This window comes from Hyperolius riggenbachi, chromosome 10, assembly GCF_040937935.1.
Source record: "Hyperolius riggenbachi isolate aHypRig1 chromosome 10, aHypRig1.pri, whole genome shotgun sequence".
Taxonomy (NCBI): domain Eukaryota; kingdom Metazoa; phylum Chordata; class Amphibia; order Anura; family Hyperoliidae; genus Hyperolius; species Hyperolius riggenbachi.
The window spans coordinates 178460096-178472850 of NC_090655.1; the positions used below are offsets into that span (position 1 = coordinate 178460096).

The 12755-nt window shown below is 37.3% G+C and overlaps 1 protein-coding gene across 1 annotated transcript in view; it reads right to left on the reverse strand.

Moving 5' to 3' along the window:
• Nucleotides 1–12755, reverse strand: part of CXCL12 (C-X-C motif chemokine ligand 12) — a 143213-nt gene that overhangs the window by 87217 nt on the left and 43241 nt on the right. The window contains exon 3 of the mRNA XM_068255309.1: nt 12477–12563. Coding sequence (XP_068111410.1) covers nt 12477–12563 — 87 coding nt within the window. The remainder of the gene's footprint in view (nt 1–12476; nt 12564–12755) is intronic.

Consider the following 12755-nt stretch of genomic DNA (forward strand, 5'->3'; position numbering starts at 1 on the left):
GAGCACCTTCTTCCACATGTTTGCCGTGTCCCCCACATGGCTTGTGGCAAACTGCAAACGGGACTTCTTATGCTTTTCTGTTAACAATGGCTTTCTTCTTCCCACTCTTCCATAAAGGCCAATTTTGTGCAGTGCACGACTAATAGTTGTCCTATGGACAGATTTCCCCACCTGAGCTGTAGATCTCTGCAGCTCGTCCACAGTCACCATGGACCTCTTGACTGCATTTCTGATCAGTGCTCTCCTTGTTCGGCATGTGAGTTTAGGTGGACGGCCTTGTCTTGGTAGGTTCACAGTTGTGCCATACTCCTTCCGTTTCTGAGTAACCAAGCAGCTCAGGGTGACCCAAACTACTAGGAATGTATAGGGGGATGAAAGGAACCAAAAAGCCCTCCTACTAAAAAAGCAAAGCTTGGTGTAATTGCCTTCTTAAAACAGAAGGAATTTTGCAATAATTCAGTTATAAATGAACATTTGTGGTGACCCACAATGCACACCTACTAAATATGCAATTTTTGAATGATCGTTTGAACAGCGCTCCGTGGGATGTTCAACGCTTTGGAAATCTTTTTGTAGCCTAAGTCTGCTTTAAATTTCTCAATAACTTTATCCCTGACCTGTCTGGTGTGTTCTTTGTACTTCATGGTGTTGTTGTTCCCAATATTATCTTAGACAACCTCTGACTTCGTCACAGAGTAGCTGTATTTGTACTGACATTAGATTACACACAGGTGCACTCTATTTAGTCATTAGCAATCATCAAGCAATGTCTATGGGCAACTGACTGCACTCAGACCAAAGGGGGCTGAATAATTACGCACACCCCACTTTGCAGTTATTGATTTGTAAAAAATTTTGGAATCATGTATGATTTTCGTTCCACTTCTCACGTGTACACTTTGTATTGGTCTTTCACATGGAATTCCAATACAATTGATTCATGTTTGTGGCAGTAATGTGAAAAAATGTGGAAAACTTCAAGGGGGCCGTATATATTTTTGCAAGCCACTGTACATTTATAAACCATTATATTCTGCCTTTCCCACTGTCACAGCCACATTAAAGCATGTGAAAGGTTTCTTAAATATTCCCCCAACCTCCTTTACTCCTCTGTGCCTAAGATCCAAATTCCAGTGTTGTCATTGATGATTCCCCATCATGAGCTATCTATGTGGATTAAAGCAGGTATTTCCAAGTGTAATGATATATGGTCAGATGGAAAACGTAAATCATTTTATACATTTATTCTCACTCCCTAGATTTCAACTATTTACATACACTTTATACTTACATACTTAAAGGAGTTATCAGGGAAAAAAAGTCCAAATGAGCTTTACTCACCCGGGGCTTTTTCCAGCCCCTTGCAGCTGACTGTCCCACGCTGTCACACAGGCGCAGAACTACTGCGCCTGTACAGTTCGCCGCAGCCCACGTGGCCATGATTAACAGCAGCGTTTCGCGCAGCCAAAGTAAGGCCGACCCCGCGGTCGGCCTGAATACCGAGCGGCGAGAGCGGGACAGCGGCAGGTAGTGGAGGTGACAGCGTGGGACAGTTGGCTGCAAGAGGCTGGAGAAAGCCCCAGGTGAGTAAAGCTCATTTGGACTTTTTGTCCCTGATAACTCCTTTAAATAGTAAATTTCCACATCAAGGCACCATCTCACTATGGTATAATCATTTACTACTTAACTGATAAATGGTATTATCCTGATTCAAAGCTTCTTGCTTTTACTACCTAACTGTAAGAGATGTATGGGCCACAGTCATGCAATACTAAAAGATGTAATTCCCAATTGGGAACAACATAAAGTCCTGACTTGATGGTACATTACCCCTAGAAAATTTGCCTCACTCTCCCCAACTGCCTCCTCTGATTGCTGGAGATGTTTTGGTAAAAATGGTACGGTTGGATATGCTGTGGGATTGTCCCATAATTCGTCCATGATGGGCTGATGCAGAATCCCTGAATCAACTAGTACATCTCTGGTTGAAATTAGCCCTGCAGCTGACTTTGCTACTAATAGGCCTAAATACATTAATATCCTTTTCCAACTGGTCATATGTCATTAACTCATGGCTACTATACTTAATAACCACAGCTTGGAAATCCAATTAAGTTATTCTCATTAATAGACTATTAGTAAATGTACAAAGCAATTTACAACTGGAGAGATCTATTAAACACACAAACTTACTTACATCTACAAATGTTATGTTTCCCCAGTGCTGGTGTGATCAAATAGCATAATGTTTTCATGTCTTATGATATAAGAAGCAGCATTATCTTTGAGAATTTTAAGGTTTAGGTAAGATATCAATCCTTTTTATCTAGTTTTTATTTATTTTTCTGATGTTATGGTGGAATAGTAGTAAACCTCTTGCTCAGCAGTGAGTGGCCAATAAATCGATCGAGTAAGGTTCCTTAGACAGTTTATTGTAATATTACTCCTGTAGGAATAAACACATTTCTTGATATGTTGAACTGATTTACTAACTTACTGGATAGCTTGACATAATTTGTGGTTATGACTATTTTTTTTTACTTTTCAATTCCTGATGTCATGTAACATGTGCTTTTGCTAATTGAAATTCAATAAAAGCTGTTGAAAAAAGAAAAGATATGAAATCTAGCGTGTGCACACAGCTTTAGAGCAATTTTAGAATCAAGATTTAGATTTATACCACTATACTATATACTTCTTTATAAACATGTTATTTTTCAACATTCAGAATCAGTGTCTGGAGCCTGGACTAAAAAAATATGAAAAGCTGTGTATTTATTTTGTTAATACAATAGCAACCATTCTTTAGCGTGACATGTCATTACTTTAAAAATCTAAATGTATTATGGAAAAATGTATGTGACATTATAGATCAATATTTCCCAAGTTTTTCTCAAATAACTGCCATCCCAACTTTTACAGTGTCTGAGCATTATACAGACAGTTGGAAATAACAACATGCACCATCAAGTTATGCAGCCAGCACATGGTGAAGGCACAATCTTCTCCAAAACGTCTATACAAGCCTATGAAAGTATTAAGTATTCCAATTGACATCTGCCACTGTAACATACTAGAGTGAGCAAATCATCCACAAATGCAGTAGCTGCTAGCTTGTATCCTTCAGTGAAGATGGAGAACTTTAAAGGACACCTGAAGTGAGAGGAATATGGAGGCTGCCATATTTATTACCTGTTAAAAAATACTAGTTGTCTGGCACCCCTGCTGATCTCTTTGGCTGTAGTGGTGCCTGAATCACACACCTCAAACAAGCATGAGGCTAATCCAGTCAGACTTGGCTTGTTCATGGTCTATGGCTAAAAGTATTAGAGACAGAGGATTAGCAGGACAGCCAGGCAATGTGTATTATCTAAAAGGAAATGAATATGCCTCTCTATCCCTCTCAGCTCAGGTGTGCTTCAAGTGGTGGTACATGTTATATTACACAACCTGGGAATCACTGATATAGAAGAACGTGTGTGTGTGTGTGTGTGTGTGTGTGTGTGTGTGTATGTGTGTGTGTGAATGTGTGAATGTGTGAGTGTGTGAGTGTGTGAGTGTGTGAGTGTGTGTGTGTGTGTGTGTGTGTGTGTGTGTGTATGTGTGTGTGAATGTGTGAATGTGTGAGTGTGTGAGTGTGTGAGTGTGTGTGTGTGTGTGTGTGTGTGTGTGTGTGTGTGTGTGTGTGTGTGTGTGTGTGTATATGTGTGTGTGAATGTGTGAATGTGTGAGTGTGTGAGTGTGTGTGTGTGTGTGTGTGTGTTACCTTTTTTCATTAAATTCTGTGAACTGTCTACACTAAACTCACAAAGGACAAATGGATTTGAAAACAATTTGAAGAATTAGTAGTTATGACAGTTTGTTGTGTATGTTAGTAAAGCCAAATTATCTTTCTGTTAAGCCTCCAGAGAAACACAGAGGCAATATTAATTCTCATGGAAAGAAGAAGATTGTATGGTTAACAAGACAGGTGTACTTAATAAAGCATGAGGCGAGAGTAAAAATAAAAAATATGCATTTTATTGCAGACATAATAAAGTATCAAAAAATGATGAATAATATGTTTTTTTCTTTCATTTTTATACAAATACAAAAATATATAACATATATAACATTGGATGAATACTCTGGTTAAAAGATTATAACTATTTACAGAAGAGAAAAAAAAAATGTTTACGGCCCCTTTACTGTTACAGCCAGCACTTTCAGAATTAAAGCATGTCTTTCATTGTAACGGTATGTTATATGATACAGAAAATCAGCATTCCTTCAATGAAATACAGTTGATGTCATGTTGTTTAGACTGTGTTTTCCCAGTCATCCATTACAGTATGAAATGTGTTGTTTCTCCACTTTGAACTCCAAAGGCATATATTGAGCTGACAGAGATAGAAGGAATTGCTTTGTTTCTGGAATAGTACAGGCCAATATACAAACAGCTGATGAATTTCTTGTTCCGATCACACTAATTGCTGATGGAAGTTTACAAAACATTTCAGATTTTGGTTTACATGAATTTACATTCTTTCTATTTTAAATGAGCTGCATGCACATAGAGTTTAAACCAGCATTGTTCACAGACTGCCCTTAACCTCAGACACACATCTCATCCCTTCAGGGAATAGATTTAATGGAGGTTATTTAATAAAAAGGTAATGTCTGCACTTAGTTCAGTGAATTTGTATTTTCCTCCATGTCTGTTGCATATGATTGGATGTCTACAAATATTCACAGCAGTTATCCAGGTTGTGATATATTTAATGGAAGCAATTAGATTCATCTGGACATCTTGAATGTTCAAACAAGGATTTTTATTGCTGGCTTCCTTCATTTATATAAAATAGATAATTTGCATATTCCGTAGTGGTGAATTGTGGGTAACAACAAATGTTCAATTATAGCTGAATTATTACAAATTTCCTTCTGTTTTAAGAAGGCAAATTTAACCAAGCATTGCTTATTAGTAGGAGGACTTTTCAGTCTCTTTTATCCCCCTATTTATTCTTAGTGGCTTGGGTCACCCCAAGCTGCTTGGTTACTCTGTTGTACTGGTCCAAGCCTTATCCCATACAGCCATATCAATACCTGCCATGTACTGAGGAGGGCTAAAAGCGTGAAATAGGCTATCTACATGTGGGGTTGGTGTGGCTGTGTAATATTTAAAGCTATAGGCTTGCTATACACCAGCGGTCCTGGATGCTTGTCTGGCTTACAGGGGCGAAAAGAGATAATTTGCATATTCAGTAGTGGTGCTGGTGCATTGTGGGTAACCACAAATGTTCACTTATAGCTAAATTATTGCAAATTTTCTTCTTTTTTAAGAAGGCAAATTTCACCAAGCAATGCTTATTAGTAGGAGGGCTTTTCAGTCTCTTTTATCCCCCTATACATTCCTAGTGGTTTGGGTCACTCCAAACTGCTTGGTTATTCTGTTAATATGAATAATTATGCTAAATTCATTTAACTAAAGAAGCCACAGGGATTTGAGAATAATATCTTCTTGTACCACTCAAGAAGTCCAGTTGAGTGTAATTTACTTATCCAGATACAGATTCTTTGAGGTTTTAATTGAGCACAGATTCGCTGAGTTGATGAAAGCAATTCCTTTATTATTTGTACATTTGTTAAATAATGTGAAGTATTTTAAATTCTAACCGTTTCTATGCTTCTATACCACCTTGAAATTACATTAAATTCAGATAGAAAGCTACCAAATGTTTTTATATTAAAACTTCTCGCCACTTCCCATATTTTAATCTACTCACCAAGGTTGGAGATGAAAGTAGCAGCCATTTGGAAGTGTTCCTTATAACATTATAGCAATCAGAGGTGGTACAGAAGAAGAAAAGCTGTTATAATTTTAAAATGCTTCATATTTTTGTTAAAATTAGCCCAGTTATATTCAGTTTGACAATGAAGGTTTTATTCATACCTGACATCAATGAAGGTAGCTTTTATGCAATTCATACCTAAAGGTGGCCACTAACGGTCCAATTTCCAGTGTAAAATCATTTGAGTGATCAGAAATTCTGATTGTATTGGTTGTAAATGATCTCCATTGATGGGCAAAATCGATTACGAATGACTATAAAAAATAGTCGCCAAATTGGATTTCTCTCAAACCAAAATTTGGATTTTCTTGTTGGTTGTGATATATAGGAAGCAAAGATTTGTACATTGATGGTGTAGGGAACAATGTCACTTTTGATCAGAATTTTCTGATTGCTCGAATTATTTTTTGCTAGAAATTGGATTGTTACTGGCCACATTTATATTGATTCATAGATCTGGGGTCCCCTAGAGACATACATCCAAAATTTATTTTTTGAATGAGCCAAAACTAAATATTTATAGTAAAAGTAAATGACCATTTTCATTTAATTTTCGTAAAGGACCACTATCACTAAAAATTGTAAAATTTAAATTACATGTAAACACACACAAATAAGTAGTATGCTTCTTCCAGAGTAAAATGGGCTGTAAATTACTTTTCTTCTATATTGCTGTCACTTACAGTAGTTAGTATAAACCTCACAAAACAGGTTTTTAACTAGACCATCTCTTCATGGGGGATTCTCAGTATTTCATTTATTGTTTACCGATGCACTCCCTGCAAAGGATCTATACAAAGATGCAAGCTGTCCATCCGTCCTCCACACACACACACACACACACACATACCACCACAACCACCTGTTTGCACACTATTCTGGCAGTCGGACTAAACAACTGTCGTTCGCCAAGTGCTCTTAAAAATAGAGAAACATTTAGAGACTCTCCCATGAGAAGATGGACTAATCCAGAATCTGCCAGTTCTGCCAGATTTCTACTACCTACTGTAAGTGACAGCAACATAGGAGACAATTTTTAACACATTTTACTCTGGGAGAAATGTTTTTCAATTTTTATTTTTTTTTTTGCGATAGTGGTCCTTTAATAATGTGGAAATGATTTGGATTTTTTTTGAGTTTTACTGCGGTGCTGTGGGTTAAATTTTGACTCACTTTCTAATCCTGTGAACTACATAGCACTCTGTGGTATAATTATCAGCCCTGGAAGTTGGGAGTAAGTAAAACATGACATGGGCTGTAAAGCTTACTTACTTTGAAAAAAAACGATTGTATTTATTGCTGTTTCTGTTCCTGTGACAGTGTTCCTGTGACTTTGATTAGCTCATTTCCTGTCTGGGAAGGCAGCGAGGGTACTTCTCCAAAATGGGGATTCAATCCTAAGAGTTCCTATCCATTTTCCACACTATTGAATATTATTTTACATATAGTTCGTTTTTAAATTTTAAATGTACCGCGCATTCCTGTTACTAGAATGCTGAAGGATACCACAATGTATTCATATCCCTGGCATCCTGATTTAAAACGTCTTGGTTTTTAACTGGCCTTTTATTTATTTTTCCTTTTTTTTATCCACACTGTCATTATTCTGTCAATCTTTTATAAATGAAGTTTCAAATCTAAAGGCCTTTGGAGTAAAATCGCTTCAGATATGTCTGGCAGTAATATAGCAATTCATTCCTACCCATGGTTCAAAGCAACACAACATGTATGACTGACTGTAACTTATAAAAGAGCTATTACAACTGCTTTCATAACTTTAGAAAAATGGATTACAGGCAGATATGAATCTCATTTAGCTAAAATGTTAGTGGAAAAGTTTAAATGTCTGGCACTTGGTTTAAAATGACACAGACTGATGAAACGATAAAGCTGCTTGAAGCAACTACTCTGCTAGTTTACCATCTAAGGTTACTTTGTGGTTCAGGGTCTAGTTTCTCCAGCCTGAGAGCCTAGCCACATAACACTTGGCCATTAAGCGGTCTGAACCTTCCTGGTTCTGTTCATGGTACTCTAACCTCAGAAGCACCTCTGGGGCACCTAATTTATGCACTTCTTTGAGCAGATTTAATTAAAGCAAGGTCCCTTACAATGGAGGAAGGGTATCCTGTAGTGAGGTCAGGGGGCAGCAGAGAGACAAAAAATGACCAATGTGCAGAGCATCTTACTATGTGAGAAGAGAAGTGTAATTCACAGAACTTCTCAGGATTTATTTATATAGGAGCCAGAGAGGTAAGGGGGCTGTTGTGGTTGTGTGGCAGCTGAGGGAGTCTAGCCAGATGTTTTTACATTCATTACTGCTGACCTCTTTTTATGTTCCTTGGTCTCAATGCTTAACCCTCACCATGCTGTATGCAGGTGGGTTGTGTGGCGATTCCCTTCATGCATGCAAATGACAAGCTCTGTTTGTTTCTTAGCTAAAAGCCACATGTGCTGGATTATACATAAAGCAAAACACCTTTTGGAAGGTGATCTTAAAAGAACCATACTACCGTACTTTTGGTTTAGATTAGTAATGGCAACTTTGAAATGTCTGGTGATGTTAGTCAAATCAAGAACAAGAATGATTTGCTTTGAAAAAAAAAATCACCTTAGTTTGTTTTCACTTGAAATAAATAATAGGATTAAAGGAATGATAAAACAACAAGCTAGGTTGGTATGGATTGATACCAAAAAAGAATCTTCATGTGCAGCCAGCACAAATACTAGCCAACTAAGATCGTGTTTTCTATAGCCAACATGAATTTTGATCTGTTGCTATGGGTTGATGGCTTTCATTCTGTGCTTTATAAAAATTGTGTGTAGCATTGTAGTACATCAACAACTATGTAGATAATATCTACAAAAGTGCAGGAGAGCATAGTTATTGCAGTGATAGTTCCCAGTTGATGGCCCTCTCTGACTATTCCAGCAGTGCTGACTCAATAGCTTGATCAGAAGGATATCCAGGATATTACCCTTTTGCCACTTTTTTTTTTAATTAGAAAAAAAAGAGAAATGTTTTATCAGAAGTCTTATTATTATTGTTATTAAAGCTTCCTTCCACTCTGTTCAGTATGTAAGTCTATATTTGGTTCTGTATTTTCAGGGGCACAGCTATATCCCAGGATACTCTCTGTGTCTGGAATATACACACATGTGCAGTGGAGCATATGCCCGCACTGGGTCTTCTTTCATCTACAGGATGAGAGGGCCTCACGATTTTTATATTTTGTTTCTGCATTAATGCTTGTCCCTAAACAAGGATTAGCAGCTACTAGTTCACAAGGAAGCCTGCTCTGATGATTCACTGGCTTCCAGAATGACTGTTTATATTTTATGTAGTATCCAATACACATGAATATCAGGCATTGCATGGAAAGCAATGTCTCACTTTCTCACTAATGTTGCTGTTAGGTATAGGACATTGCAGCAACACATTCATGTATGCACTTTTATTCAAATCTGTGCACTGAGCTATTTATTATATTGAAAGGAATCAGCGTTACAAGAGACAGCATTGCAGGTGGCCACACACATCATCTGGGTGCACGCATGGAGCTGCATAGCATCAGATTACAGCGTGACTATAGCTGCAATGCTATAGTCCGTGCCCCGCGTAAGGGTAATTCGGGGTTCCAGCAATCACTGGGCCCCAAATTATTTCTCCTTCTAAGTTGCTACAACTCAGAGGGGAAATAGTATTTAACGCCACCCGGTGATGCTGCCGCAGCAGCAGCAGGGTGAGCCATCTTTCGGGTCGCCCTGCGCCCAACCAGGCAGTGTACTAATACGTATGTAGCCACACATTTAGCTCTTAGTATAAATATTACTTTAATATATGAAAGTATTCACAGTAATCAGTTAGCAATCCTCTTTCATTGCTAATATTGCTTAAAATAGCTGAAAGATTAAATCTGTTTAATTGCTATTAATTTGCATTTAAACACTGGCTTTTATGCTTCATTAAATTAACTTGATAAAATCTTAAAAGGTGCCTATACATAGTACAATTTTCCATTTATTTTTTTTTGGATTAGATAATTTAGTTCAATTATTCCATTAGATTGAATATAATGATTTTTTCCAACATGTCTGATCAGATTTTTATAGAAAAAAATGGGATGATCGTTCATTTTTCTTGATCGAAAAAAATATTATTTTCAACTTTCATTCGATTTGATTGTTTTAGTCAAAAAAAGGATAAATCAAACGTTTTTATTGTACCGTGTATGGGTACCATTACAGTGACTCTCGAGTCACTTAAAAAAATGAAAGGTGTGATAAACTGACAGCTGTAATGGATACTTACCAAACCCAAAGCTAGCAGCTACTACTGGAGCCCTTCCTCACTGCTCATTACCAAAACACTTCCTAGTTGCCTGTGGTCAGTCTCTTCCCCTTGTGTGACACTGAATTCAGGAGTCATCTATCACTAAACTTAAAGCATACCACTGGAGTAACTAAACCAAGAAAAGGTACTCTAATGCTGTAACGTTATAATGACCTGGCACAACGTGTATCTAAGAATCCATACTGGAGCTGCAATGAAGAAAAGGCTGAAGCCATATTCTGCAAGGGGCAGAGCTACACAACGAGGATTCTTAAGCACATGATGTGCCAAGTCATTAGTCATTATGACTTGCAGCATTAGCGTACCTCTTTATCTTTTCAGTAACACTAGAGGTATATCTGAGCTGAAATGTTAAAGATTAGATTTACTTATTTGCTAGCAGTCTGTCTGGTCCACCGGTTACATTGCCCTCCAGTTCACTGCTAGCCCCTCCAGTTTTCCACTAGCCCCTCCGAAAGATCCCCAGTTGCTCCCCCCATTCCTTTAGATTGTAAGCTTGCAAGGGCAGGGCTCTCTCACCCCTTTTTGTGTCTCAAAATGTGTTATTAATTTTGTATCATGTAATTTGTTATACATTTTATTTATAATTTGTTACTGTAATTACCAATTCTTTATTTTGTACCAGTGTCTATATTTGGTGTATACCAATGTCTGCATTATTATAATCTTCTGATGAAGTCTTGAACATGACACTGGTTATTTTGAAAAAGACTGTGCTAGAAGTGCTAGAGGAGATGTCATTCACAATAGTTTCTACTTATATATATCCATTAATAGATTGTGTCATTCCTGATGTCATTCGCAATAGTTTCTACCTATATATATATCCATTAATAGATTTTGTCATTCCTATCTGTTAACAGAACACTCCAGCATCTAAAAAGCAATGTCTTGTCTTGTCTTCCTCTGTTTTTGTTATGGCACTTGCCTGATAGGTTTTAGTGTAAAAACAAACCCAATGTTTTGATGCAGGTTAAAAAAATATTCACAGAACCTAAGAGGCAGCAGGAAGGGGTTGTCTTTGTTCAAGCTGTGGAGAGTGGGAACAGATGCTGAGTGAATTTCTGTTAACCTCAAAATTAAACAAAAAGGCAGCTGGGAAATCTCATATCCCAGTGAAAAAAGTGTAAAAATGTAGTTTCTTAAAATAAAATGATTGTATGATATTAGGTGAAAAATACCGATTTTAAAAAATATAATTGTAAGGCACTAGTTTCCTTGCAATGTCTATAATGCCCTTCTTGGCCGTACCATCTAAGTTCTTTTGTACCAAACAGCTCTTTCAAAAGGTTCTTATTGTTTTCCCTAGAGGGTTGTTAATTTGTCTGCACTTTGTCACATGAAAGAATCACACTTAAAGCAGAACTCCAGCCAAAACTTTGAGTTTGGGGATGGCATGGAAGGGTCAGAACATGTTTTAGGCTTTTCTTGCTGTGTGAGTTCCTGTTGGAAGGATTTCCCTCTCATTTCCTGTAGCATTATCAGTGGTATTGAGTGAAGTTCTCCAATGGTGACACTTTAAATAAAAAAATCACCACACTACTAAAAAACAAAACGTATTTATTACGGTCTGTGTTATCATTGGAGGGATTCACATTTCTCCTGTCATCATCAGCAACAGAAAGTGAACAGAATCTCTCTCACAAGGATGCAGACAGCAAAGAAAACCCAACTTAGGTCCTAACTCTTCCTGACTCCAGATGTACAAAATGGCCAAAGTTCTACAATAACTATACAAAGTAGTGACCTCTTTATTCTACCATAAGTAATGTGACACTAACTGCATGTTTTAACTCAACTTCTGTTCATCATCACAGCTAATCAAGCAACAAAGGTTATATTAAATATAATATAATATATGTAAATATATGTTAATATATAAAGCTAGAGACAGTGAGAGCAATCATGATGAATGCATTCAATTCAAAGGTTGTGTGCTTGAATAACAAGTTAAGTTTTTGATAATGTCTTATTCTCTAAGATTATTAGAATTCACAGCCCAAATGTCTGTACCTTACAATGTATAGTTAGATAAGTTTGTCAGCCTGTGGTAATATTTCCTTTTTTTGTGAAGGCACCTCTAGGACCTGACTGTGTCAGGGGTTACTTAATAAAAATGTCCTGGCATTGTGAAGGAGAACCCTCTATCGCTGTGCAGCAGGAGGGTATTTTAAGGCTCAGCACAAGATACATTACAAGATTCCAGGATACAAGTGTGTGGGTGCCCATTGAGGATGTGTCTTAACACATTTCATGCCGGGGTGGTAGCTGTAAATCTGCAGTCTCCTGCTTACTTGTTCAAAGCTTTTTCCAGGTACTCCTGGATCCATTTGATCTTGGGGTCCAAACAAATCTGTTTCCCATTGTGCTTAAGGCGAGCTCTGTGGAATAACAAGACAAGAGAAATTTTGGTAGGAAAGGCTAAGAGTACATTCGGCAATTAAGAGGATTACGTTATATACGGGACCTTATTTCAGAACTATTTAGTTACTTGTGAAAGAGTGTTAATAATAATAATTTAGGTTAAAGTAATGCTGTAATGACAGGGAGATAAAGGCTGCGAAATGTATTTT